General features: G+C 47.6%; 1 protein-coding gene across 2 annotated transcripts; it reads left to right on the top strand.

Moving 5' to 3' along the window:
* LOC119646482 (beta-ureidopropionase) lies at positions 1 to 27335 on the top strand. Of its 2 annotated transcripts, none has more exons than XM_038046936.1 (5): positions 1 to 280; positions 9440 to 9546; positions 9605 to 9867; positions 26271 to 26890; positions 27005 to 27335. In XM_038046936.1, exons 2-5 carry the CDS (start codon positions 9440 to 9442, stop codon positions 27185 to 27187), a joined length of 1173 nt encoding a protein of 390 aa, XP_037902864.1. In that variant the 5' UTR covers positions 1 to 280; the 3' UTR covers positions 27188 to 27335. The 2 variants fall into 2 exon arrangements, with proteins under 2 accessions (XP_037902864.1, XP_037902865.1); XM_038046937.1 differs by lacking the exon at positions 1 to 280 and adding an exon at positions 636 to 656.
* Positions 27336 to 27965: the final 630 nt, after the last annotated feature.

The raw sequence follows: 27965 nt of genomic DNA, 5'->3' as shown, positions 1-27965 counted from the left end.
AGAATACTATCGCGAGCCGTATTTACTCTTCTGTTTGCCATGCGCTAGCAATAAAATAAAAATAGCGTTTTTCTCTGGGTGATAGCAAGTGAATATTGTAGTTAGGTCTGACTTTCCATTCAAATACCGGAGATCGCGCGAAGGCATCGCACTTAGTTACTAAATAAATTAAGTGAAGTGCTCAGCATTTAGTCTAATTGTGATTAGCAGTTGATCGCATAGTTTGGAGACAACATTCCATTAACCTTTCAAAGAGCTGGAAAGTGCCGGAAACTCGAAGGTCCTGCTTGGTTTGTTTACTTATCATCCGAAGTTTGGATTTAATAGTTCTAATGTGAAAGTTGATATTCATGAGTTGTGCTGGAATTGAGAGATCTTTGCTCTTGTGTGTGAATCCGTTGTAAGAGCATCTGAGAGCAGAAAAGATAGAAGATAGAAATACTGGATTTCGCACTTAAAAATTAGTTACTAAGAATACTCTGACCCTGAAGTACTTGGTCATCTTGCGACTAGTTTGAAGCGATTCCCAAAAGTTGCTTGCGGTTTTTATGGTGTACTATCGCGGTTGCTTGTACTATCGCGGTTTTATGTATGGTTGCAAACAAATATTTGACACTCAAAATAACTCCAATTAACGCTTAACCGATTGTTATCTGTTAAAGTCATATCAATTTAATGATAGCCTATTTAATAATTAACTAAAGAATTTAGCTCCATGTTGTAAAAATTCTCAGGCAATACATTCCCATCGTCTATGTCTTCCCGCCCAACTGAACAGTGAGTCGTTCAACGAAATGAAAGCAACATTCAATCTTTCGCATCATATTGAGATGTATTGTATCTTAAGATGTGTGCGAAAAGGTGGTACTACAACCTAGATTTATATGTTAAACGGCCGCTCGAATATGCAAGGATGGATAGTCAAGTAAAGTAGATAGTGTAGTCTTCCAATTCTACTCCATTGTCGTGGGCAAGCATGCTAAGTTTAACTTCCGTCAGGCAAACTTCGAAGGCCTGAATTCAGCCCTAGCAACAAACAATTGGGTTCCTCTCCTCTCTTCATTAACATGTGACCAAACGCTCAACATCTTCTATATCATTTTATTATATCTTTTTCAATGTTACGTCCCCTCCTCTCTTATCCTGTCTGGTTCACCACTTTAGTCCACGAAAGATTTCGTCAAAAACACACTGCGATGTCCTCTGGAACCTTTGCTGACTTCAAACTCTGCTCCCCTCTGATTTCCAAAACTCTGCGTTCCTCGGTCAAATCCTTAATACCTAAGTCCAGTGTTGAACACTCACTGGAGCGTGGAAACCTTAAGCCTTTCTGACCCCACATTCGCAACTTCCGCAGGACCGCCCACTATCCCCTCCTTCCATTATATTCTCTGGCTCCTCTGTTAACCCCTCCCAACTATATTGTGATTTACTCTGCACTTACTTTTCCTGAGTCTATGTTTCCTTTCCTCCTTCCTCTTTCCTCACGCTGGCGAATGTAATCTGCTCCGCACCGTCCGCCAATCCCCTCCTCTTCTCGTCAAGAATGTCATTGGTAAGCTTGACGCAAATGTCTAGAGCCAACGGTTTTCCAAACCTCTTTTTGCTTGAAATAGGTCAGTCCATCTCCCTTATCCTATCCATTATCTTCAACAAAAACTTCGAAAAGACTGTGGAAGGGGACTCCTTCCATCTTACAAAAGCGGCGATTGCACTCTTGGCTTGAATTACCGTCCCATTTCGCTCCTCTCTTCCAAAATCTTCGAAAGGTATGACAGCGACTAGTTGTCCGCCTACTTTGACCATCTCATAGTGAAAGAGCAAGACGGCACAGCATAGGTTCACTGCTTCCAAGGCTGCTCGACTTTACCAACTTTGTCGCCCCTTTTTTTATTATTATTATTCTGTTAAGGGAAACTCGCACCGCGTCCTTGAAGAACAATTGTGCCCCTTTTACTGGTTATAGTGTACCTATTGATCATAGTATCTCAAGCAGGCCTGTAACCGTTAGGAACTTTAGTATGTTCCCCACTTCTAGATGTTTCAGCTCTGCATCTAGTATTAAGTGTTCTCCCAGATGTCTCGACCTGCAACCCCATTTTTTTCCTGCTATGGATCTGCAAGTCATCAGAGCCCTCGTGGCTTTCCGACAAGTGTTTCCGACATGTGCCTTCCAGAGTAATTTTTGGTCAAGCGTGATTCCCAAACATTTGACCTCTGTTCCTCGTTTCTCCTACATATCATGTAATGTTATGGCTCTCAGGTGATCCAGCTTACGCCTCCTAGTGAATGGTACTATGGTGGTTTTGGTTGGGTTGATCTGCAATCCCATCTTCCTGCACCAGGCACTAGTAACCCTTAATCCAGTTTGGATTCTATCACATAGGGTATCTTCATATTTGCCCCTACAGATTAAAACAATGTCGTCCGCGTAACCTTGGACTTGTATTCCAGTATTTGTTAACACGTCCAGGAGTTCATCCACTACCATACTCCACATCAGCGGCTATAGTACTCCACCCTGTGGACAGCCTTGTACCTGTTTGTACCTCTTTTGGTTTGCTTTCTAGCATTTTGCCCATCCAGAGTGCCAGGGTGTTTCCCACTCCCTTGCGGCTCAGGGCATCCTGTATCTCTGTGTGCGATGTGTTGTCGAATGCTCCTTCGATATCCAAAAACGCGCACAGTGCAATTTCTTTTGTTTCTATGGCGTCCTGTAGTACCTCTGTCAGCTGATACAGAGCAGTTTTAGTTGACCGTCCTGCCTGGTAAGCGTGTTGACAGTGATGTAGGGGATTACGCTTTAGAACGTTAGTTCTAATATAGTTGTCTATGACCTTCTCCACCGTTTTGAGTGAGATTTAGGGTGAAAAGGATCCTTTTTACCCGCTTTCGGATTAAAGACCACCTTTGCCCGTCTTCATGCCCTTGGTATGTAACCCAGTGCTATGCTCCCCCTTACCACCCTTAGAAGAGACTCTAAGATAATTCCTAGGCCTCTCTGGATAAGTGCTGGGAAAATGCCATCTACTCCGGGAGATTTCATTGGTTTAAAAGTTCCCACTGCCCATCTTAGCCTCGCTTCTGAGCATACCTCTTTTGCTAGTTTCCAGCTCTCCTTCCTTCCCCTTTTATTCGTTGTTGCGGTGTCAGGCAGATTGTTGTCGCCTGCCACCGAGGGGTAGGATCCCGGGAAATGAGTTCTGAGAAGCAGGTGTACCCTGTCCTCCTCATTCTCGGTAAATGTTCCATCTTCCTTTTTCAAGCAGACAGAGGATATTCCCCCGTCTTTGGCTACAGCCTTGTACAGCCTGGTTGCTTCTGTGATCTGTTCAATCCCTTCACAGAATTCCCTAAAGCTGTTCCGTTTCGCTTCCCTGATCGCGTTGCTATGCACAGTCAGTGCATTTTTATACCTCCGCCAGTCCCCGGTTTGTTTTGCCCGGTTAAAGAGTTTTCGTACCTCTGTTCTCATTCTGGCTAGGTTCTTGTTCCACCATGGTACATCCCTTGATGACTTGACTGTCTTGGCCGGACAGCTGTCCTCATATGCGTCAATGATGTTTGTGTTGAGGTTTTCCACCACCGTTTCTAATTCCAGTTCGTTCCTGATGTCACCGCCCCCTTGAAGGTGGGCAATGTTGTTCCTCAAGTGCGTTGTGTAGGATTCCCAATCCGTTCTCTTGGGATTCCTTATTATTCTTCTTATTTCGGAGTTACCCTCAATATCGAATCTGATTATCCTGTGATCAGGCATTGAGGGTACATCCGACACCCTCCAATTCCTGACCATCCCGTTCATTAGGGTATTTCCTAGAGTTATATCTAGTACCTCTTATCTGGTGCTGGTCACAAATGTTGGAGTGTTCCCTACGTTGTATATTTCTAACTTATTACTAAGAATAAATTCGAGAAGGTACTCACCTCTACGATTAATGTCGCTGCTTCCCCACACTTCGTGGTGGGCGTTGGCATCGCAGCCGAGAAGAGGTGGTAACGCCCTCTTCTCGCAATACTTCGTCAGTTTTGCGACTTGTTCCGGCGGAGCCTGGCTCTCGTCTCCTGGGAAGTATCCCGATGCTACAACTGCCTCTCGAGTGCTCCTCCCGGCTTCCAATGAGACTTGGATAGCCACAAGGTCCCCGGTTAAGAACTCTGAAAGACACATGTATTTTAAATTACGTTTGAGAATTATGCAGGCTCTTGGTTTTTCACAAGAAGAGTCTCAAATTACCTGCATGCTTCCTCCTTGCAGACCGCGAATCTGACCCCGGTACACCCAGGGCTCCTAAGCCAGGACTATTCCAATGTTCTCCTTGGAATTTGCCCTTGCAATCACTGCAGATCTTAGTGCTGGCCATTGGCTCCGTTATTGTTTGGAACTCTTCTCCACTGTCGGAGTGTCACCCTCCTCCGACATGGCGCTTTCCTGCGCGTCGCTGTCCACCCTGAGCCCTAGGAGTCCTAGGTCTAGGTCGTCCAGCTTCTGCTCTTCACTGGGCAGCAGGTCTATTTCCCTGGTTGACCCAGTTCTTTCCGCCTCTATGGCTTCCGCGACTTCTTCAGGGACCTCGGTAAGTTTTTCACCCGATGCCTCCTCCGAGGTCTCTTTCCTTGGCTTTCCCCTGTGCGCATGCACGGGTATGTTGCCAAATCGGTAGTTGATATGACAACTCCGACGTTTAATTGCCTCCAGGGATCGGTCATCTACCCCGATCGTGAGGAGTTTACCCTTGCCCTCCACCTTGCTTCTGAAGACTCTCCATAGTCGGGTATGGAGATATTCATTCTGGGCGATTAGGAGGCTCATAAGGTCTTCTGTTTCTATTGCCGCGGCTTTTGGTAGAAAAACCGTCACCATGTGGGCTCCTGGTATATCATCCCCAGCACATGTTGACAGTTCACCCCTTCCTAGCCTGGCAACCGAGGAACTATGGTTCTAACCCATTCTGCGGTGTCTTCCGTCGCGCAGTCCACCGGTATAAGGCCTGGTCGAAAGCGTATCCCGGTGAACACCAGTTTCGACGTCCAACCCTTGATCATCTGCTTGACGACAAGTTCCTCAATGATTTCCTGTTCCTCCCGAGTGAGTATTTGCTCGGGAAACCTTTTTGGCAGTATGGCCAGTCATATGCCCTTGACCGCACTAGCATAGCTAATGGCGGGCTTCCTGGGTCCTGCCTTCACTCCTGACCTGCCCGGGTTTTCTCCCCCCTTGGGTTCAGGTATAGATTTTTTGGGAGCATTCCTTTCATGCGGGCTGATCTCTGCTGCTCCCCGCTTTCTCGGCTCCGGTAGAGATGGCTTAGGTCTATCTTGAGCCTTCTTAAGGGCCTCTTCTGGTTTCAGGCCTTCCTTCAGATAGCGTAGGTACCATTTAACACCGGAGCCACTGAGACCTGTCTCTTTCCTGACGTCTGTTATATTTATCTCGGACGTGCTTTTGCTGGTCCCTGCTCTTTGAGCAGTGGTGTTCGTTGGCTGTCGTCTACGCAGTATACCAATGCTCACCTTGGATCCACTGCTTGACGTCCTAACTTCTCCCTTCTTGGGTGTAGTCACCTGGCTCTCAGTAATTCGTAGACGTGCCTCCGCCTGATTAACCAGTTTTGGTGCGGTACGGGGCCCCGGTTGTTTGGTTTTCGTTTTCTTTTCTTGTTTTGTACTCATTCGATTCCCACGAGTATGGGGGTTAAGAGGTCCGCCGTGCCATAGCCCTCCGTAGCACGGTAAGGTCTAACTTACTCACTGAGGCGACCAGGTATCAGTGAGGCTCCGTTCGAATACAGTCAGTTACCCCCGACTGCAAACTATCCAATGGGCACGGTTCGCATAACACCCTGGATTGGGGGAGGTGTTTTTCGACTCCCCAGTCTAGATCCGTAGCGTTTTGTTAATAGTAGGGTCACCTCGTACAGGGTGTGGCTATCACCACTCACTAACGGTCTTGGTAGACGAAAGGCTTGGCCCCTGAAAAGGCGCACACCATCCCAGAGGAGAGACAGCTCATCCTTAGAGAGAGATAGGTTGGCCTCAGGGAGCTATGTTCCGCATCAGTCTATCCTGCAGTGCACTGCTTGACCCCCCCCCCCCCCCCCCCGCCGCTTTCTTAATTTATGACCTATTCAGTGCCAGTTCCATTTTCTGATTTGCAATACTTCAGTTCCTAGAGTTTGCATTATCCGGAGATAAGGTGTGTATTTAAGGGAGGGCCACTGAAAATCGTTGTCAATATATCTCTTCGGATAGGAATGACAATACCCTTATTTGATAACTATATCGAATGGAAATCAGAACGCCGAAACGTTTTTCCCAAAATACGTGTTCGTTTCCTTCCTTTTGTTGCTTTTGACTTTCGCCGAAAAGTGTGGACTGCAAAGACTTCATCGTTTCCTTCCATGCTTTTTAAAGTTTTGAATAAAACAAAACCTTATTCAAATCGGTTTACTGTTTGTCTGTCTGTCCGTCTGTCTTTTTTTTGATAGGTAGAGGTCGAAATTTCACAAAGACACTGCCGCGCCAGGTTGCAGTAGTGTGTGGGACTCTTACCGACTAAAACCCCCACTTTCTCCTTCTTCCTTCCCCGCGGAACAGCCGCAAAGCATTACTTTGCGGGGTGGACTGTGCTTTAAGTGACTAAACTTTCCGTTCTTCACGTCCTCCTTTGGCGCTCCGCTTTTCCAAGTTCCTCCGGTATACTTTTGATTGTGGAGTTCACCGTATACCAGTTTTTCTCCGACTTCCATAACGATGTTCTGCGGGCTTAGGTTGATTTTCAGGGAGTCTTCCAGGCTCCTCCTCTTTGAGTAAAATCGTGGACAGTGAATAACATGCTCCGGGTCCTTAGGTGTGTAACCACAGGAATTGCGTCAGATGTTAGTTAATCTCGCCGTGTCGTCGCTGGATCTACTCCTCAATACGTGGAATTAAAGTGTGCGTCCAGCGACCCCTCTGCGAGTTCCATTGGGAACAGCATCTACACCGGGAGTTTTGTCAACACCAATTCTCCGGCGAATTTGTGCAAGTTCCTCCTCAGTTCCTGCAGGTATGGTGTAGACGTCCAATGCTTGCTTGTGTTGTTTGCGATCCCCTTTATCTGGGAGAAGAGCGCTATCATGAGATCGAGCAGAAGATGCGGGCAGGTTAGTTGTGGTGTTCGCCCTCCAATCTTCTTCATAACCACCTTATATGCTGTTCCCCAGGGGTTTTGGTCTGCCTCTGTGCCAAGTTCCTTGAAGAATTCTGGCTTGTTGATCCGTATAGGCTCTTTAAGATTCGAAGGTGTACATATACGTGCCGTTTCTCGTCAACGTTAGGTCTTCCTCTAGAGGCTTGACAGATCCTTCTAGCTTGAAAACATAATAATAATAATCGTTGGCGCAACAATCCATGTTGGATCAGGGCCTTGAAGTGTGTTAGATTACTTCATTCAAGACCGTAACGGTACACTAGGAGGCAATGTGGTCAGCATTGCGCTCGTATCGCTTGAAAACATGCATCCTTCAACTCCACGATCTCTTCATTCCATTAATAGTTTGAGCGTCTTTTGCGAGGACCTGCCGACTCGGCATAGCAGTGTCGCATGCTCTCGTTATGAGTCCCATCATTTGCTTTACCTTTTCTGAAGCCGCACCACCGGGACTGTGGCCTCCAAATAGCATCTCTATGAATGCATCCTCTTCAAACTTTTTCACGGACTAGTCCTGGTTTCCAGTTCTGCGGGAACGCACATCACCGCATAGCCCATATCGATCGGGAGGAAAATTGAACTTTCACTGACAGACCATGCCATGCTCCTCGCCAATGTGGTACTCACATATGTCAGATCGACTATTGAGTCCGACCCTCTCCCAAAAAAGCGGAAACATTTCTCGTATTTTCAAGCACCAAGTCTATCTCCGCGAAAGCTTCGAGCAGGGTACGGCCCCTAGTGTTCGTAGTGCGACTGCCCCAATCCACGGCTCATGCGTAGAAATCACCCGCTATGATCTTGGGGTTTCGATTTCTTGTATCCCAAACTAGCATTTCGTCCCCACGCACTCGAGGAGGGCGATCAGACCCGAGTCTGTAAGGGACTCATCTGAAGCAGCTTCGGCCACGAAGCCTCACCGGAGGTTATCTGGTACCATGAGAACCGGGACGTCCCTCTGAGAGCATATGCTCCAGGAGAATTCCTGGAGGATGTGTTCTCGGCCCGGTTATTTGCGGTTGGCCCCCAGTGGGAGTGTCATGGTGGTTGTGGTTATGCCTACATCGCGGGCAGAGTTCCTCGGAGCTCAAGCGTGAAGTTGCGCTTTACAACTCGGGTGCCGTACGCCTTAGTTGCGGCATAGGTGTTAGATAGGCCTCGCATCCACTGGTATGAATGCTGAGCCTGCATTCAGTATAAACCAGTACCGCTGTGCCAGTCATGGCGGGGCTCTGATTGTGGTCCCAAAACCAATCTGCGTCCGAAGAGGACCGTGGGATTATGCCTACACGGCAGGTACTCACGTTAAACCCCCAGGACTTTCAACCGAGGCTAGCATACCTAGATTTCGTTCGAACTCCCCTTGTTCCATACTTTCTTGGTTACTTTTTGGGGCTTTACCTCCCTTGGGTCGATTGAAGTCGGTGTCGCAGTTTCCACGATTTTGGTAACTTTGTTTGCCGTCCCCTTTGCCGGTGAGAGGCCTTTTTGCCTTTCCGCGTTCTGAGAGGACCAGAATGAATCGTTTGTGCCCTCTCTATTCCTCTTTTCAAGCTTACCGCCCTGCAATCGAGAGATATCGACGGCCAGGACCGTAAATGTTTCTCTCCTTTCTTCTTCAATATTGCTTTCTTGTTCTGGGTCTCCTTCAAATAGTCATTTTTGTCCACAGGTGGGTGTTTTTCTCCCACCTACCCGACCTGCGCATAAATATGCTCATGCACGCACACCTCCAAATGCATATATGTGCATATTCCTACGCATCCGCCGAGCATTCCCTTTTCCGGACGAAGGAACGCGCTTGATGGGAGATCTGGCAACTCCACATAGGCCTATCTGTCACACGGTTATAGCGATTGACACCAAATTTGGTGGAAAGGTGGGAATTGTGACACCAAATTTGGTGGAAAGGTGGGAATTGTGAACGTTCACGTATACAGTGAGTTACAGAATTCTACATCGAATTTAAGGAGGGGTCCCCATACGTGCAAAAGGGGGTGTACATTTTTTTCCGCCAAATATAGTCATATGGGGTATCGAATGAAATGTCTCGGTTAGTACTTTCCGTAGTCGGTTCTAGTTTTGACATTTGTTGGAGAGGTGAGGAGTACGGGGGGTTGAAATTGATCATTTCTTTAATGGGGCAAATGTTTTTATAAAAGAAATACACAAAACCTTTCATACCTGAAGCGTATTTTTTGTTAAACAAAGGTTCCAGAATTTTATAAAATTATTTATTCTCTTTTCCAGATGTCTTCTGAAATATGTCTAAAGAGCCTAGAAAGCTGCCTAGAAAAATATATTCCCGGAAATGAGTTGAAGGAAGTTAAGCGAATTCTTTACGGGAGATCCGATGAGTAAGTTGAAAGTTGATTTAAAAATTCAATTTGTTTTTACAAAGATACTTCTTTGCAGCAATGCTATCGAGGTCCCTGAAGAGACTATGGCCATTGCGGCTAAACATGGTTTTGAAGTCAGGGCATTTTCAATTCCAGCACAAAAGGAACAACTCAGAACACCACGTATAGTTCGTGTAGCTGCCATACAGAATTCAATATGTCTTGAAACCACCGCCCGATTGGAAGCACAACGACAAGCCATTTATGATAAGATCACGAACATAATCAAGGCTGCAGCAGCTGCCAAAGCTAATATTGTATGCATGCAGGAAGCGTGGAGTAAGTTGAGTGAATGTTATTTGGAAGTCAAAGTATAACCTGACGCATCCTTGAGAATATTGTGAGGACTTTGTTGAATATAGTCCAACCCCTCCCCCCCATTTCAGCTCCTTGAATCATTTGCGCATATTGGACACCAAACTTCGTCAAATTTGACCGATGTTTTAGACGGCCAAATGTTGAACGAGGGCATTCTAAAGTCTTCTTGCTTCGACGTAAATATATTGATTGGAGGATAAGACATGGAGGGAGAAGCGAGGTGCTTATTTTCTCTAACTTTGCTGATAAACGCGGCCGATGCATCCCCCCCTTCCCCCTGCTTAGAGAGTTGCGAAATAACCTTATTTGAGGCCCAACAACCTTCTAAGGGTGGCGGTCAACCGCAGATAACTGAGCCGAGAACATATCCTTCATAAATTTTCCCGGAAAATATGCTCTCAGGGGCCATTCCGGTTCTCATGAAATCAGACAATCTCCGGTGATCCTTCGTGGTAAGAGTCACTTCAGATTCGGGTCTGATTACCTGCCTCAGTGTAGTATTCACCCAGCTATAAGCAGCCAACGGGAGTTCGGGAGTTGCCCATCTTCGGCTCAAACCTCTCTCTCTGCTGCGAAGACTCTGAAAAGGGACCTCGGCCATACATTCCGGCCACCTTTCGCAAGGAAGTGTTTCACGCAGTTCACGACTTAGCGCATCCAGGCATCAGGACAACAAATTGGCTAGTCACCGAGAAATACTTCTGGCCCTCTATGAATAAGGATGTCAATTCCTGGGCCAGAGAGTGTATCGCATGCCAGAAGTGTAAAGTCTCCAGGCATGTAAGGAAAGAAGTGGGCTCATTCCCCCGCACTACCAAGCGGTTCCACACAATACACCTCGACATAGTAGGACCTTTGCGAGACTTGCACGGTTATAGGTATTGTTTCACAATCATCGACAGGTTTACGCGGTGGCCTGAGGCAATACCTCTGAAAGACATTACGGCGCAATCATGTGCCGAAGCCCTCTGTCGAGAGTGGATACCTCGCTTTGGCGTCCCTGCAGTGGTCATCACTGAGTAGGGAATGCAATTTGAGTCCACCCTTTTCTCGGAGTTAGGCAAACTCCTAGGGTTTAAACGCCAGCGGACTACTGCATACCACCCGCAATCCAATGGGATGCTAGAACGTTGGCACCGGACGCTGAAAGCCGCCATTATGGCACGCGACGATCCGTCCTGGTCCCAAGTCTTGCCTCTCGTCCTACTCGGCCTACGTACAACCCGACGAGAGGAATTTGCTGCCAGCCCCGCGGAGCTGGTATACGGGGAGAACCCGAGACTCCCAAGCGATCCGGTCTTTGACAGGAGATCGGATTTCACAGAGTCGGGGTTGGTGCGTCTGCTGAGGGACAATCTCCGACGCATAAAAGCCACACCACCCACCCGACACTCGTCCACACGTCCACGTCTGGTCAGGACGGATGCCGTCCGGAAGCCGCCGCAGCCTCCATATGAGGGCCCATATCGCGTTCTCGAGCGGGGAGAACATTTCTTCCAGCTCGAGATCGGTGGACACAGGAAGGCGGTCTCTCTGTCCAGGGTGAAACCCGTGTCCGCCCCGAAGCAGCGTCGTGTCCGCTTTGTGGATTGACCTGCCGTGTAGTTAGAACAGTTTCACTGCGTTTTCGTTTTAACACTCGCGTCGAAAAGAAGCTTCCTTTTTATTAGTCAAGATGTCGATCGACAACAAAGACCCGGCAGGCCCATCGGACCCACAAGTGACCGCCCTCGCCGTGCGTGCTCCTCCATTTTGGCGGCGTAACCCGGAGCTGTGGTTCATACATTTGGAAGCGCAGTTCCAAATGTATTTAAACGTTGGAGGCAGAAGAGAATGATCTCGCTTCATGTGTTTCTTTCTGCCCCTAACTCATGGCACACTTTCCTCGCTAGTCCTCCACTCCTGTAGCGAGCTCTACAAAGTGGAAAGTTCCGCGCCATCTATTTGTTCGCATTCGCAACATTCGAAATAAATTTCGAATGCTGCGAATCCTGCCGCGCCACAGGTGCATCCCCTGCATCCAACATTTGGCATCATCCTTGCTAGGGATATGCTGGTATTCAACCTCACATCTGTAACTTCTCCAAGGTATTTAATTGCTGGTTTTGTGATGATGATGCGAGCAGTCGTTTTTTTACGGTGCTTCCTGACAGACACTGCCTCTGTTTTGTTCACCACGAGAGCGACACCTGCATTTTTCAGTAGCTTCAGATGAATGCAACTCCATATTCGCAAGATGTTTTGCAAAAATCAACGTAGCCAACTATTGCACTTTTGTTTGCAATTGGAGCAATCTTCCATTCCATAGCTATCCGGACAAAGTCTTCTTCTTGTTAGATAACATAGTTGTCGACAAGCGCAGTTAACTGGATTCATCCATCATCGTTCCTATTGGCCGAGCTGAGTGCATTTTGCATATCAAGGGTAATCACTGCGCAATAATTGCTGGTGCTACCCTTTACGTATATCGCATTTTGAACTAAGTAAGCCACCTGTTTGACACATCGCTTGTTGGAGAAGATCCCACCCATCCTTCAAACAACTCCATAACTCGACTGAACCGTCAGCTATAAGTGCTTTGTATAGAAAACCATCGGGGCCTGGTGGTTCCTTGTCTCTCAGCCTACTACAAATCTTCAGTACTTCCTTCATCATTAGTGGGGGTATTACAGTCACATCTAAAGGTCTCTGGGGACTATTCCCTCCCATGCTCGTCTGGTACTGGCGAATGTTGGGTCTTCGTACACTTCCCGGGGAAGGGGCCTGGGGTCTATTGTGGACCTGACATACGTGAGTGCCACTTTAGCCAGTAGAATCGCTTGGCATGTCAGTGAGGACTATACTCACAGCGACCACCAGGCAATCTGCATAGAGATCAAGGGTGGATCGAGCTCGAAAAAGAGTTTTCGCAGAATGCCGGGTGGTATGCTTGGCTGGACAGTGAAAGCTTTCGAGGGGGAGACGTTTTCCGCGGTGCTCAAATCTGATATATCCCTGAATGGTACGGCTGGAGAGAAAGCCACCCAGATCACTCGATGGGTGACGGAAGCATGCGATGCTACTATGTCCAGAAGGTGATTGCTTCCCAGTAGGCAACCCAACTACTGGTGGAACAACGAAATCGCAAGTTTGCGAGCCGCATGTTTTTGGGCAAGGAGGCTTTGCCAGAGGCTCAGGGGAAAACCCGGTCGAGAGGAGGCACACAAGAAAAGAAAAAGAAAAGAAAAGAACTGCTTCAAACAGCTGTGCCACCATGCCGACATAAACCTTTGGGGCGAGGCTTACAGAGTGGTGATGAAAAGGCTGCGGAAATCACTCCAGGTGACCTGTCCGCGCCTCCTGAAACAGATTGTTACCACTCTGTTCCCTCACCACGAAAATAGGAGAAGGCAAATTTTTGTCCAGCTAAATGACGGCATAATACCGCCTGTAACTGTGGAGAAGCTGCGGGAAATATGTGGTAGGTTCGGTGACAACAACGCCCCAGGTTTGGATGGTATCCCCAACCGAGCTTCGAAACTGGCAGTGAAGACTAGGCCCGATCTTTTCGCCAACACCTTCGAGGCGTGCCTAAAAGAAGGAATATTCCCTGCCCAGTGGAAAAAGCAAAAGTTGGTGTTGCTTCCGAAGCCTGGAAAGCCACCTGGAAACCCAGCGTCGTATCGTCCTATTTGCCTATTGGATACAATGGGGAAGATGATGGCGAGAGTCATCTACAACAGACTCCTGCCCATCGTCGAAGCCAGCAATGGTTTGTCGGAACGCCAGTTTGGTTTCCGACGCACCCACTCTACGGTGGACGCAATTGGCATGGTGGTAAACCTGGCAAAAGGTGCACTGATTTCTGGCTGCTGCTGTGCCGTGGTGGCGTTGGATGTCAAAAACGCATTCAACTCGGCCAACTGGAATAGAATTAAAGGGGCGTTGGCTGACATAGGTGTCCCCGGATACTTAGCGAATTTGGTGAAAAACTACCTCTCAGAGAGGACTATCTGGTACGGGACGGATGAGGGCCCCAAAGAGTACATTGTCACGGCCGGGTTACCACAGGGATCGGTACGTGGCCCCTGTTGTGGAATATCATGTGTAATGGGGTGCTTGCTCTTCCCGTCCCAGAGGGGACTACGATTGTCGGCTTTGCTGATGACCTAGCTGTGGTTGTTGCAGCAAGACACCCAGAAGATGTGGAGGTTTACGCAATGGAAAAAGTGGGAGCGGTGAAGTCCTGGCTAGAAAAGGCCGGGCTGACCTTGGCGAACGCGAAAACGGAAGCGGTCTTAATAACGAACCGCAGAAAAAATAACACTGTGAAAGTGGAGGTCGGTGGACATACGGTCGTATCAAAGCCGGCTATTAAATACCTGGGGGTAATAATTGACACCAAATTGAGTTTTAGGGAACACCTAGAGTATGCATGCCAAAAGGCAGCCAGTGCCACCACGGCACTTGCAAAAATGTTGCCAAATATTGGTGGACCGAAACATTGCCGGAGGTTGGTGCTAGCCGGAGTGGTGCGCTCCATCCTGCTCTGCAAACTCTCAGAGACGGAAGCAGGTGAACTCGGTTTACCGGCGGATGGCTTTGAGGGTTTGCAGTGCTTTTAGAACCACATCAGATGAGGCAGTATTGGTGGTGGCAGGCATGATCCCGGTTGACATTCTGACCAAAGAAATGAGTGTCCTGTACAATGCAAGACGTGTGGAGGGGCATGCACAGCGTAGAAATGCGGCAAGGTCAGAGTCGCTTGATCTCTGGCAACGCAGATGGGACGAGCCTACGAAAGGTCGGTGGACGCACAGGCTCATTCCCAACATTAGGGTGTGGCTTGAGCGAAAACATGGGGAGACCAACTCCCACATTACCCAGTTCCTCATGGGACACGGTGGTTGCTACAGGCAGTATTTGCACCGCTTTGGGTTGGCTGATTCTCCGAACTGTCCCAGATGCGATGGCATACCGGAGGATCCAGAGCATGTGATGTTTCACTGCCCACGATTTGCGATGGAGAGAAGGAGCTTAAACCAGGTGCTGGGCAGGAGCGGGACCCCGGAGAGCTTGGTTACTCAGATGCTGGAGTCCGAGGAGAAGTGGCTTGCGGTTGGCTCCGCAATCATCGAAATGCAGGAGGAGTTGCTGAAGGAACAAAGAAGGAGGAACGCTGCAAATAGGAGAAGGATGAGTGCCTAAGAGCTAACCTACCCCGCGAAGTAACACGTCAATGGTGGTCCCGCGGAGCTGGGGCTGGAGAGACCGGGGGTGGTTTTTAGTGGGTATGAATTCCACACGTGCCCGCTGTAGTTCCGCCGTTCGGGCGACGGAGCTGCGGCGGACGTGTCTTTCTAAGATTTTCCACCTCCGTGTACGCACAAAAAAAAAAATGTCTATTCAAGAGATACCTCTTCAAAGAGATTCCTTCTCTGAGGCGACGGACTACTAATCACGCGCTGCCTCTGTTGGTAATCGGATTTTCGCTGGATGACTCCTGTATGCCGTGCAGATTAAACTGCTCGTCTAAGTCCTTGCACTGTATAGCGATTTCGTATTTTTGGGCCTTCTTTTTTGGACCCTTTCAGCTCTAGCATAATATTGCCCTTTCGGTTTGACCTGGATATTGGTGACATTTCCCTTCATGTCTTTGAGATCAGGGTCAGCTTTCACCATTGTTAGTATGCATAGGGCATACCAGTACTTGGTATGATGATCGCATCTCGGACATCGGACATCAGCTCCCTTGGCGATGCTGGTGTTTTGACCACTATTTTCCTGTCTATCGAGGGTTTAGGTCCCTTCCTCATAGTGGACTTTTTTGTTTTTTGAGAACCTGCTGGTTTCCTGGGAGTTCCTCTTCCTCTTGTTTCTCCACCCATCCATAAGTATGCGGTTGGATGTCACCTGCGTTGGTGGTACTCTTTGAGCCAGTGAGCGACAATTGGTTGTATAAAACCTTAATGGCTCTCACTATATGCTTGACTGCTTGCTGCAGGTTGTGTTTGTCCTTAATAATGTCAGGCAGCTTCAACAATTTTGGCTCCTAGAAAAATTTTCAAGATCAGACATCTGTTCAACGACGTTTTTCATCCGAGTGCCCTCAATTCTTGGTTCCGCAATTTTCGGGACGTTAACCGAGCTTCTTTAACCAAGGTCGCTTACCGCCTTGTATATTGGAGAAGATCTTGAGATTCTCCTCAAACGATCCCGCTCTTGATCCTCAGGAGCCTTCGGTGATCGCTTACACCCGGATTCGGTTGGTGTCACCACGGCTTATGACGCCCACCGTTCTCTTCGGAGCCATCCGTCTGCGTTTGTGATATGGACGTTATAGAGAGCGATGTACTGGGTCTAAGTACCCCCTTGTTCAAACGGCTTGACGACTCCATCTAGATTGAGTTTTGAATTCAGTTTTCCTATTGAGTACCTTCTCTATCTGTTCTTGCAGTTGTGATGCAGTATTGCCAGTTGCCATTTCTATTTGCAGCAAAAGTTCCCTTTTTTTGAGCCTTGGGGATGGGTGTCATCATTTTCGCCTACATCCTGTTGGGTTGAATTAGCTTTCCCTTTGGCGCCAGATGTTGGTCGTGGAGGGTGGTGATTCCTTCTGACATTTGGACCTTGAACTTCGTGTCCGCTTATTTAAGGGTTGTTGGTTTTCTATTCTGGGTGACCTATCCGCCGGAAATTCTCTCACCTTAGTGATCGAAGTATTGCCCCTACTAGGGTACATATAGGAGACAGTGGTATTATTGGGCAGTGGAATATACGAGTCCAGGGCGGTGCCTTTCGTAGGGGTGGTTGGATAATGCCATCTTACCGTCGCGATAACTGCAGCTCTGATTAGATACGGTTAGCAGGTCTGCAGGGAGGGGATAGTGGTGGTAGAATCCAATGTTGTTGCTTTGTAAGTTGGAGCAGAACTGGATAGGTCGTTGTTATGGGATTGGTGTTTGGTAAGGGAGTTTAGAAGAAACAGGTCTATCCCGGTGCAGTTTATATCTTCATAAACTGCTTGGTTGGAGTGTGGATTGGATTGGGGTAGGGAAAGTTGAAAGAACCTCCTTTCACGTACACGTAGTTGCTCGATTTGGGCTGACGAGACGTTGCACTATGTATAGGCTGCTTGTAACAGAAGAGTTTGACTTTCTGAAAGATGGCAGAGTCTTTCTTGGGGATGGGCCATAGGATTTTCAACCCAGGTGGGCCATAGGATTTTCAACCCAGCTTTGCAGAATATGGAGTTTACTTGTAGGACTGAGGTAGGCGGGTATTTAGATGCACTTAGTGGATTGGTTGGAGGGAATGATGGACGATCCGAATTTGATCTCGAGGTTGTGGGTGTTGGCTAGCATCCTGCGGATAAAAGTAGCTCTACCACCGAAGGCGATGGCTCTACATTTCTTGGGGTTGAGGAGGAATTTCTAGGAATGATAGAATTTGTTAAGGGTTAGGGTCGTGCTATTGATTTGGGCTTGCACAGCTTGTATGCTCCGGGAGGAGATACAGAGCATCAGGTCGCCAGCGTATTGAATAACTTTGACAACTTGAGGCGAATCGGTAGGGTATTGAAGTGGGATGTCGTCGGTGGATAGACAAAATAGAGTTGCTGACTGATTGCTATGATCCCTGTAGGATGCCTGCAGGGGGGCTGTAAGTATGACTTGCGATTCCGTCTAGGGCAGAGGTAACCCATCAGATGCTGCCTCACCTCTGCCCTGGGAGTAGCGTGACCGAAGTGGTCTGATGCGTTGCCTCTGCCCTGGACGAAAGAGCAAGTCATATATTTTGCAATTTGGGAGCTTGTCCATTGATGAGAGTTCCGTGAACGCTGAACGCTATTAAGTCACCAGACTGCATCGAAGGCTTTTTGGATATCAGATAGGCAGGCGGTGGTAGGGATGTTGTTGTTTAGGTGGGTGGCGATGTCGGTTTTGAGAACTAAGAGGCCGTGGAAGGCTGTTGGAAAACTGGAATGAGGAAATTAGGATGTGGAGATGTGCCCGAGCATAGTGTTGAAGAGGGAAATGTGAGATTTCTTCCTTGGAGTGGGAAAATGGGCTGACAAGAGGCGTAAGTTAAAGAATTGGGACAGGAAGGGGCTGAAGGATTTAGCGCATTTTTTAAGATTGATGATTGGGATGTGATCAGGGCCGGTGGGTTTTGTATTGTTTCGGGAGAGGACGATGGATTCGAATGTGAGCTGTGGAGGGTTGCGTGCTGAGGGGATGGGATTGGGAAGTGAGAGTAGATGGGTGGGGAGGAGATGAGATTGAAGATGTGTTGGCGCACCAATATTCCAGTGAGTTGGTCGGACACATGTCGGGTGGTGTGATGTGCGGCAAGAAAAGTATTTGTGATGTGATTAGCGCCGGCTACGGACGAAGTATTGTGGGGGAGGATGCTGGCTGCGCGGGGTTTCGCTAGGCGAGGACATGTGCCACGGAGTCGATTGGAGGTCTGTTGATTAAGTGAAATACCCGCGCGCTTCATTGCTTAGTGGTCAGCGTAGGGAGTCTGGATGAGGTGGGTTAAAAAACAAATTCGGGATTTGGGGAAAGTGGACTGAAGTGCGTATCTGTGCCCGTGGAGTTGGCGTCGTAGGGTCGATTTTTGTGATAATGATGAGGTGAATGACATGGGGTGGGAGGCTGATCAGGTCTCGGTAGTTTAGCGTTCTGAGAGAAATGGTTTCATTCCAGACTTTTTACATGATTTCTGTGAACTTTTACATGGTGGAGTCAATCTTTGAAGGGATAGGGTAGATGGGAGGCGCATAATCGACAGGTTGTCGGCTAGGTTGCGGTTGAGGAGTTTCCAATTAGTGGGAGCGTAGTTGGGGTAGGTTTTGTGGAGGCGATCAGAGGAGTTGGAGTAAAGGAGAATTCTATCGTGGTCGCCCAGGCCTGGAATGTAAGGTAGGTCTTGATGGAGGGTAAGGGAGGTGGAGTGGAAGAGAAGGTGATTGCTCACACACGGTCGATGAAGGAATAGATGTTTTGCTTGTGGAAAGTAGGTTGGATGGTAGAGAGGAGGGTCAGTTGGAGAGGCTGGAAGCGCTGCACGTACCAGTTGGCTAGCCTATTACAATTGATTTTTATGGAGGTGTTGTACCATGAATTATGTTTGGCATTTTGATCGCTACCTGGTACGAGGGAGAATCGATTATTCTGGCTAATTGGGAGGGATTTGAGGTGTTGCGCTTGATTCGAAATGTCAGCAGAATTAAGGGTTTTGATCGGGGCAATAGAGGCTATCAAGGCATATGATTGAGGAGGGTTTAGGGAATATTTTTCCCCAATAAATTGAAACGAATATTGGCCTCTCTTTATCTGGGTGAAGGCTCGCGAAGCCTCGCTATATCGTCTACAAACAGGTGCCTCTTTCTTGAAAAATATTGGGACTTGGAAAAATTAAAATCAATATATCACCAAACTATTAAGTCACTTTATTCCAAGTAATTTGGTTAGGTTATCAAAATTATTTAATCATATTTATGTCATTTACACTACTTAACGATGTTTCGTTACAATTATTCAGATTATACTTTTTGGCAGCGAATATGTTGTTGCCACGCAGGCAGGCTAGTCCAGAGAAAGTCATTTTTGACATTTTTACTCCAGCTTCTTGTCTGGCCGTCAGCTGATTCCAAGGTTGTTCAATGCGGCAGCAGGAGCGAATTCTCGATGGTGTTCAGGGTTCGCATCTCCGATGTACCACCACAAGGGGGTGGTGATGGAGATAACTGATAGCTCAAGGGGAACTTGCTTCTGCTATGGCCGTGCCCCCGCTTTGGCAGTCAACACAGTCAGAGCGGAAGGTGGCACAGTTAGGAATGGAAACGTTATGTTTAGGGTTTAGTTTGGATTCGGTGAGAAGGAGTAAGTTTGGTTTGTGGAGTTCATGTCGTTTCTGTCGAGTGACAACTGAGTTTGCCTTTAGTAATACTACTTTAGTGGACATTGTTGGGGGACAGTTGGGAGAGGAAGGAGAGGAACGCGAGTTTCTTCTCTATTGGTGAGGAAAGGGAATTGTAGGTGGGAAGGAAGGTGGTGGGTTGAGAGGCTAGTTGGGTGGTGGAGGTGTTAAAAAGTGTGTGGATCTCGGAGTCGAAGTCAAAAGTGGGTTGCGGGTGAGTGGTATTCCTAGTCATTGTTGCGTATGAGAATAGTAGAGATTGTGTTGTATGGGAAGGAGAAATTTGAAAGAATTTCGGTTGGGGACTGGGTTTGGTGGGAAGGATTGAGTTGGGCTTTGTGGGAAGGGAAGGTTGTGTCTGGTAGGCAGTTGCGGTAACTCGCCTGTGTGTTAGCTTCGCAGTTCATGCAGGAGGGGTTTCTTGCTCTTTTTTCGGGCATTGGCGTGGGCCATGGGGGAGGTTGCATTTAACGTAACGGTAAGGTAAATTGTAGATCGATGCAGCGTGTCCATTGCGCTAACAGTTTTGGCACTGCGGAATTTCATGTAGTTGGATTCCCTAAAATTTTACGATGCAGTGGAACATCGCTCTGGCTTTCGGGAGGGAGGACTGCTTAAATTTAGGACTAAACGTAACGAGTATTATGGGGCTTTAGAATTCCGATGTGACGAGTTGGTTTCGAATTGGCGGACGCTGGTCGCTACAGAGATGCCAAGGCTCATTGAGAAAGTGAAGGCTACATAGGACTAGATTGACGGGTTTGAGGTGGGATCGGGTGTTAGTGAAGAAGGGGTGGTTCTTTCAGAATAGTTTTGGCGGATTCATAGTCTGGGATGAGGCGAGGACTTAAGTGGAATGAGTGGAAATGTTCTTAAGGGCGATGTTGTTGGGCATTGAGGAAAAGATTTTATTAGTGATGGAGGAAATTTTTCCTGGTTCACCTGATTCTGAGCAGTTGATGGTTGAGCAGCTTCAGTGTTATCTGAGACCTGACCTGACCTGAGGCTGATGGGACTGCGGGACAGTATTGTTGCTGGCTTTCGTTGTAATTATAGTTGGTGAGAATAGGGCCATAGCTGGCGCTGCGCTTTAGTTTAGTTTAGTTAAGTGGGGGGAGCCGCAGCTCCGAGCACTCAGGCCATTATTAGGCCCATTGTACTATCCCCGTAAGTTGCCTATTCAATGGCTTCCCGCCTACGGTGTTCGCAGGCTTTAGCGAATCTGAGAACATTCTCAAGAGGCAGAGAGTGTGCAGATTCTTCATTGAAGAAAACCTTGCCAAGGTGTCTTCGTCTGAGATCTGAGGATGCCGGGCAGCTGCATAAAAAGTGCAGGGCAGTTTCCTCCTCCTCCTCACATTGGCTGAACAAAGCCGAAACCACTACCCCAATCTTTTCCATATGGTAGTTTAAGGGACAGTGTCCCGTCAAAAGCCCTACTAGGGTTTTCATGTCCCACTTCTTAAGGGACAACAAAAATGCCGCTCTAGTGGCCCTAGGCTCCTTCACAAGGATTTTCGCTTGCCGGCAAGAGTCCAAATGGTTCTCCACTCGGTTGCGTGAATCCTTGCAATTTCACCCTTCAGAGTAGACTTGACAGTAGATGGTCGGATTCCAAGAGCTGGTTCTGGGCCCACCATTGTGGATCCAGACCCTCGGCGAGCCAGTCTATCAGCCCCCTCATTACCGGCGATGTTAGAGTGCCCCGGCACCCACATTAGGAATGTTTCGTTCAGTCGGCCAAGTTTCAGCAGCACCTGATGACAACTCCACACCAACTGGCTTGATATGTTGTTGCCATCTAGTGCTGATAATGCCGCCCGACTGTCGGAACAGATTCGAATGGTGCGACCCCTCCATTTTTGTCGCAGACATTCTTCTGCTGCCAATGAAATGGCATATATCTCCGCCTGGAATATGGTCGTCATTTTTCCGAGGGGTCGGGCCAGTTCAATAATCGGATTCTCCGAGAATACCCCTGCGTCCGATCCATCCTCCGTGACTGACCCGTCGGTGAAGATTATTAGGTCTGTAATCTGAAAAGACTCATGGCCACTTGTCGACCATTCTTCTTTTTCGGTGATTATGACAGTGTATGTCTTTTCAAAGACGAATCTGGAAACCATATGATCGGTCGGCATCAGGGCTACCGGATGTTTTTCAAGGAATTTCCATATAGACGCATGCCCGTTGGATTGGCCGCCTTTCCACGCCTCAATGGTATCAAGCCTATATGCGTCGTTGGCTGCTTTCCGTTTCACCTCCAAGTAGATGGGGGGTAAATTTAGGATGGCTTCAAGTGCCGCAGTCGGCGTAGCACTCATTGCTCCAGTAATACTTAGGTAACCAAGTCTCTGAATCTGCGTTAGCAGCTTCCTGCTGTTAGCAAAGTTCAGTCTTGGCCACCAGACGATGCATGCATACATCAAAATGGGTTTTATTATGGATGTATACATCCAATATATCCATTTAGGTGAAAGTCCCCAGGTCTTACCTATCGCATTCCTACAGCACCAGAGCAATCTGCAGGATTTCTGGTATTGTTCCTGGATATGATGCTTCCACGTTAACTTGGAGTCGAAATGTACTCCTAAGTACTTGACTGTTTGTGCCAGCTGGATTTCCGCCCCTGCTAAGGTGGGTAGCGTATAGCTGCCCCACCTGACGTTCTTAGTGAACATAACTAGTCCAGTCTTTCTAGCGTTCACCGTGAGTCCATTGCGGAGGCACCAGCTGTGGATTACATGCAGAGTTGCATTCAAGCGGTCACATACTGTGTCCACAAACTTGCCGGTAATTATTACGGCTAGGTCGTCCGCAAATGCTTGCGCGAAGAGTTTTTTGTCCTCCAGGAGCCACAGCAGGGTATCCATCACCAAGAGTCATAACAGTGGAGAGAGAACCCCTCCCTGTGGGCAGCCCCTGAGACATCCTGCTTCAATAGACTTCTGGCCGACCGATATGTGGATTTTTCTCCACTCTAGCATGTGAAGGATCCAACTGATTAGCAGCGGTTCGATTCCATGCTGTCTTACCGCATCACAAATTGCCGCAAATGAGGCATAATTGAAGGCACCTTCGATGTCCATGAATGGGCCTAAAGCGTATTCTTTATCGGACATCGCCTTTTCAATTTTTGCCGTAAGTTCATGGAGTGCTGTCTCCGTGGATTTGCCTTTCTGGTAGGCGTGTTGCCTATGGTGAAGTGGCCATTTAGGAATGTGTGTATCCCTTATGAACCGATCTACTAATCTTTCTAGTCCTTTTAGCAGAAAGGACGTTAGGCTGATCGGTCGAAAGCTTTTTGCGTCTGTGTAGGTGGGTTTTCCTGGTTTGGGAATGAACAACACCTTCACATCACGCCATTTAATTGGAATATAAGCGTGTGCTAGGCATGCCCGATATATATTCCGAATGTGTCGACCCAGGGCATCCATTCCATCCGGACCTGCAGACTTATATCTGTGGAACGGGTTAAATGCCCATTTCACTCGCTCCAGTGATACTACTTTGCATGCCAGATTCCAATCTCTCGGTTGAGGGCTGTATGCCCCTGTTGGCCCCGAGATTAGATTTTGGATGCTGCCTGGGAAGTGTACTTCAAGCAAATGATTTGCCGTTTCTTCATCGCTTTCTGTGTACTTCCCATTCTGTAAACGTAAGTAACCCAGTTTATGGCTACGTTCTTTGACTAGAATCCGCTTCAGCTTTGAGGTTGCCTCAAGAGAGTTAGTCTCTTCGCAAAAGCGTCTCCAAGATGATCGTTTGACCGATCTTATGCTCTTCTTTAGAGCCTTCTGTGCCTTTTTATAGCGATTCCAGCTAATGCTTGATTCGCCCTTCAGAGCACGATTAAGGAGCATCCTTGTCGTTCTCCTCTGTTTTGCCAAATCCGAGTTCCACCATGGTGTTTTACCCTTCTTTGGCATCTTGAGTGGACAGCTTTCTTCTTCGAAAGCTTCTCTCATGCTGGGTTGTCTTCTCAAATCCAGCAATGGATTTGATGCGCCTCCCAGGGATCGTGACTCGGGCGTTCAATTCTGTTTGATACATTACTCAATCTATCTTCCTCGGATTCCGAAATGGAGTGGTTGGAGGTAGATCCATGCCCATAACGAAATCAATGCGTCTGTGATCCGAGAGTGTGATATCGTTTGATACTCTCCACTCCCCGATCAGAGCCGCGATGTCAGGAGATGCCACCGTGATGTCGATGACCTCTCGCCTGACCACGTTGAAGAAAGTGGGTTCATTACCCACATTTAGGATCTGCAAATCGGTTCCTACTAGATACTCCAGTAGTCTCGATCCTCTTGCATTGATGTTCGAACTTCCCCAGCATATGTGGTGAGCGTTGACATCACATCCTGCTGTTACCCCCATGCCTCTACTTTTGGCATATTGGATAGCTCTGATGAATGTTCCACTGGGAACGTCTTCTGCGTCGTAGGGGAAGTATGCAGAGCACCATAGCATCTCTTTATCTCCCTGTTGACTTTTTATGGTTAGCTTAGCCGATGTGGTGTCGCCATCACATAGATCGTTAACCAGGTTAGCCTGGAAGTCTTTGGAGACTACCATGCAGGTGCGGGGTCGATCGGTTCCATTGGCATACAATAGGTCAGCATGTTGGAAGTTTAGGCCCCTGACTGCCCCACCAACTACCCACGGTTCTTGTATGAGGTATATAAATATCTTGCAGCTATTGATCCGACGACTGATAAGTGCAGTCGCCGCTTTACAATGCTGCAAATTTACTTGGGAGATGTGGCACCTCATTTATGTTTCAGATGTAGATGCCGGGGGCTGCATGTCCCCTTCAATGGTTTTAGGAGCCGACACTTGTAACGTGACGGTCCCCAGCCCATAGTAGAGCCGGCAACCCGGTTTTTCCCGAACTTTATTATCATCAGGTTCGGGAACGCCGATAGTGAGAAAAGTTCCCGGCCTATCGGGTCTCTCTCCTGTTTTGCTGCCTAGCAGCAACCAGGTGGAAGTGTTAAGGTTGTTGTGTACACCAAGTTGTTCCAGAACCCCGACACCATTTCGCTCTTCTTCTGGAAGCCAGAGAAAGCACTTTTTGATCGATGGTAGCTCAGAGACCCTTTTCAAGGTTAGTCGCGCACCCTCCCACACATCGTTAAGGGAGGAGCAGTACTGCCTGAGCCACTCGTTCGTGTCTTCGTCGGCAAAGTTCAGCCATAACATTTTACGGTATACACCTACCGACTCAAAGCTAAGCTTAATGCCTTGCGCGGACGCAGTCCTTACAGCTAGGAGGAGTTTCCTTCTAAGCTGTTCGCACTGCTCAATATCGTAGCCGGATGGATTAGAGTCGTCATACAGGACCCATCCATCGGCTTCGAGAGCCTTGGCTGCAAATGAAGGCCTAGCCGTTGCCGGCCGAGCCCTCTTTGCCGCCTTTTGTGTCGAAGAGTTAGGATCGTCCGAGGACCGCTGCCGCTTCGGTTTCCCCTTAGCCGCAGGTGCCCCGAACGCTCCTTTCCCCTCAACCTTGGCACAGCTCTTTGGTTGTGCGTTGCCCGGAGGCGGTTTGTCCGAAGGTGGTTTGCCCGAAGGCGGTTTGCCCGGAGGCGGTTTGCCCGAAGGCGGTTTGCCCGGAGGCAGTTTGCCCGAAGGCGGTTTGCCCGGAGGCTGTTTGCCCGAAGGCGGTTTGCCCGAAGGCGGTTTGCCCGAAGGCAGTTTGCTGTCCGTGGACAGGTGCTTACCCATGGGCAAGACTGTAGCCTCAGCAGGTGGCGCCGATTGGAGCCTGGGGTCAGGAGTACTGACAGAAGGGGCCTGCTTTGGCTCATCCGTTAAGGACTGGGTCCCAATTGAATTGGTTCCCACTTGAATAAGTGGGAAATCTGAGTCTAGACTCAGGTTCTCCATCGATGAGCTCAGGGTTGCCCCTTCACTCGGGGTTGGATCGTCACGATCGAAGTTTAATTGTGTTTGCTACCTACTAGTTTGTGTTTTTGCTTTTTTGTTTTTTCATAGTTGGCTGCCATGGCCTCAATTTTTCCGGGGAAAATAAGTCGATCTCGGCAGAGCCCCTTTTTGCCGAGACAAGGCTAGTTGAAACTGGGGGTCGCCTGGTACCCAGAGTTCACCGTTTACGGCCACATCTTAACCCCTGTGACCATTCAGCCCTCGGCACGGTAGTCACACCTTGGCTTGGGGTTTTGATTACCGCTTGGCTTCAGGTGTCACCTCCCGTTTCCTGGAGGATCGTCGAGGGAGTGCGCTGCGCTTACTCTGGCGTGATGTATACCGGGCTCGGATGTTTGTATTTTTTGTGTAAATTTTCGCAGAGAGCATCGGTGGTAAATATATATTTGTCTCAGAATGGTTAGGGATAATAGGAGGCTCTCATAAATGTCTGTATTACTAGATTATTTGCTAGGAGATTTGGAAAGACCCAATTCTAATTCTTTTTCTTATATCTTCCACAGCTATGCCATTCGCTTTTTGTACTCGTGAGAAGTTTCCTTGGTGTGAATTTGCTGAAGATGCAAAACATGGTCCCACCACAAAACTCATTCAAACACTCGCCGCACAATACAATATGGTAATAATCTCTCCAATTTTGGAACGAGATTCGGAGCACTCAGATATCATTTGGAACACAGCCGTTGTAATTTCGAATCGTGGAAACTACTTGGGCAAACATCGAAAGAATCATATCCCGCGCGTTGGGGACTTTAACGAATCCACCTATTACTATGAGGGTAACACAGGACATCCGATTTTTGAAACAGAATTTGGTAAAATCGCCATCAATATATGCTATGGACGTCACCACCCCCAGAACTGGATGATGTTTGGACTCAATGGTGCTGAGATAGTCTTTAATCCATCAGCGACAGTTGGAGCCCTGAGTGAGCCCCTTTGGGGTGTCGAAGCGAGAAATGCTGCAATTGCGAATAGCTATTTTACGGTGGCTATTAACCGGGTAGGAACTGAAAGCTTCCCGAATGAGTTCACTTCGGGTGATGGCAAGAAGGCACACCAGGATTTCGGACCCTTTTATGGATCATCATATATTGCTGCACCGAATGGCGTCCGAACACCGGTGAGTGTAGTTTTTGTCCAACCACGGTTTGAGCCTTTCAAAATTAGCAAAAGGGACTTTCTGCTATGTCGTTGGGGTAGAACAAAAAGCATTTATAACTTTCTATTCTTTTAGGGTCTTTCCCGCGACCAGGATGGTTTGCTGATTGCTGAAATCGATTTGAACCTATGTCGTCAAGTCAAGGACTTCTGGGGCTTCCCAATGACTCAGCGTTTGCCACTCTACGCCGAATCTTTCGCCAAAGTATGTGACCTGAACTTTAAACCCCAAATAATCCGTGAAGGAGATAACAATTGAGGGATGAAATCGCTGATGAAAAATGCAAAAATTAGGACTCACATCGAATTACCCTTTTTATTTCATGTTGTTGTTATATGTTTATTAGTTATTGTCATAAATTCGAATAAATACATTTTCTGTTTGTTACAATTTTAGAAAAACTAAATGATCCTTTGTCGCTATTTTTTATTAAATGGATTTCATGCTTTGTCATAAATATTCCACGAGCGGTCAATGAGTCTAGGTGTTGACTTTAAACTTTGTCTAGTGAGTTTTCCGTTAAAATGTTTCCATATATACATTGGTATTCTGAATTTTCTATTTGATTCACAATGGCCTTGAGTATTTGTACGGATTTCACATTTTCTTTATAATTATTCTGAAGTGTAAATAACTTTTGAATATTCAAAAACTGTTTAAAATGCACATTAAAAATGTTTATTCTCTGCTAACACATACATAGTCATTTGAGTATTTCTCATGAAGTATTCGAATGAATTCTGTGGAGGGATGATGATAATTACACTCACCATGGGGATAGTAGGATAGCAGGCCTAACGTTAGATGCATTTTGTGCCAATTTAAGCTACCTTGCATGCTCGGGTTTTATAAATCTGCAGAAAGGACCAACATGTATTTGCGAAGTCGTCTATTTGCGCCAATTGCTTAACAGATTCCTTCAGATTACGTAGTAAGGCCCACGAAGTTTGGTTTACAAGAAATCAACAATTTTGACCTACTTTAACTTTGCTAAGAATAGTACGATTCGCTTCAAACATTTCAATATTACGCCCTA

This window comes from Hermetia illucens, chromosome 1 (assembly GCF_905115235.1).
Source record: "Hermetia illucens chromosome 1, iHerIll2.2.curated.20191125, whole genome shotgun sequence".
Classification (NCBI taxonomy): Eukaryota; Metazoa; Arthropoda; class Insecta; order Diptera; family Stratiomyidae; genus Hermetia; species Hermetia illucens.
Note: the sequence above shows the minus strand (reverse complement) of the source record. Positions and strands in the feature narration are given on the sequence as shown.